The sequence below is a fragment of the Eimeria mitis genome, genomic scaffold (genome assembly GCF_000499745.2).
Source record: "Eimeria mitis Houghton genomic scaffold, Emh_scaff1892, whole genome shotgun sequence".
Taxonomy (NCBI): Eukaryota; Apicomplexa; class Conoidasida; order Eucoccidiorida; family Eimeriidae; genus Eimeria; species Eimeria mitis.
The window spans coordinates 2,747-3,401 of NW_013570215.1; the positions used below are offsets into that span (position 1 = coordinate 2,747).

Genomic DNA, 655 nt, shown 5'->3' on the forward strand with positions numbered 1-655 from the left:
AGCTGTTTGCTGCTGACGCGGAGGTGCAGCGGCTGCAGCAGCGCATCGAGGCAGAACCTATCGGGGGTTGATGCTGTCTGCTGCTGCTGCTGCTGTTGCTGCTGCTGCTGCTGCTGCTGCAGGGGAAAAGAAAAACGAATGCTGCAAGCCCACCGACGCAGCAACGGCTGCTCGTAGCTGTGCTGCCGCTGCTGCTGCCCTTTTTCAGTTCCTGCTGCAGCACCTGCAGCAACAGCAGCAGCAGCAGCTGCTGCTGCTGCTGCCATGTCTAAGGTTTTGCGTTCTTCAGTGCAAGGGGAAACTGCTGCTGCTGCTGCTGCTGCCGCTGCTGCCGCTGCTTCGAGTTCTTCGGCTGTGTCTGCTGCTGCTGCTGCTGCTGCTGCTGCTGCTATGTCAGGTGCTGCTTCTGCATCGCTTGTCCCCTCTGGTGCTGCTGCTTCAGCTGCAGCGTCAGTTGCTGCTGCTGCTGCTGCTGCTGCTGCTGTTTCTGCTTCTGCAGCAGCACCTGCCGGTTGCAGGCCAGCAGTGCGGCTCGAGAGCTCACTGCTGCTGCGTCGGGTCCGCCATCTCCTTTGCTGCTGCTGCTGCTGCTGCTGCTGCTGCTGTTGCTGCTGCTGCTGCTGCTGCTGCTGCTCAGTATCTATGCAGATCGTCA

General features: G+C 60.9%; 1 protein-coding gene across 1 annotated transcript in view; it reads right to left on the reverse strand.

Annotated features, from left to right (window-relative positions):
* Positions 1–655, reverse strand: part of EMH_0045380 (uncharacterized protein) — a gene marked incomplete at both ends in the record, with an annotated part of 6,496 nt that overhangs the window by 254 nt on the left and 5,587 nt on the right. Inside the window, one exon of the mRNA XM_013496063.1 lies at positions 18–549. Within this exon, the coding sequence (XP_013351517.1) occupies positions 18–549 (532 nt within the window). The remainder of the gene's footprint in view (positions 1–17; positions 550–655) is intronic.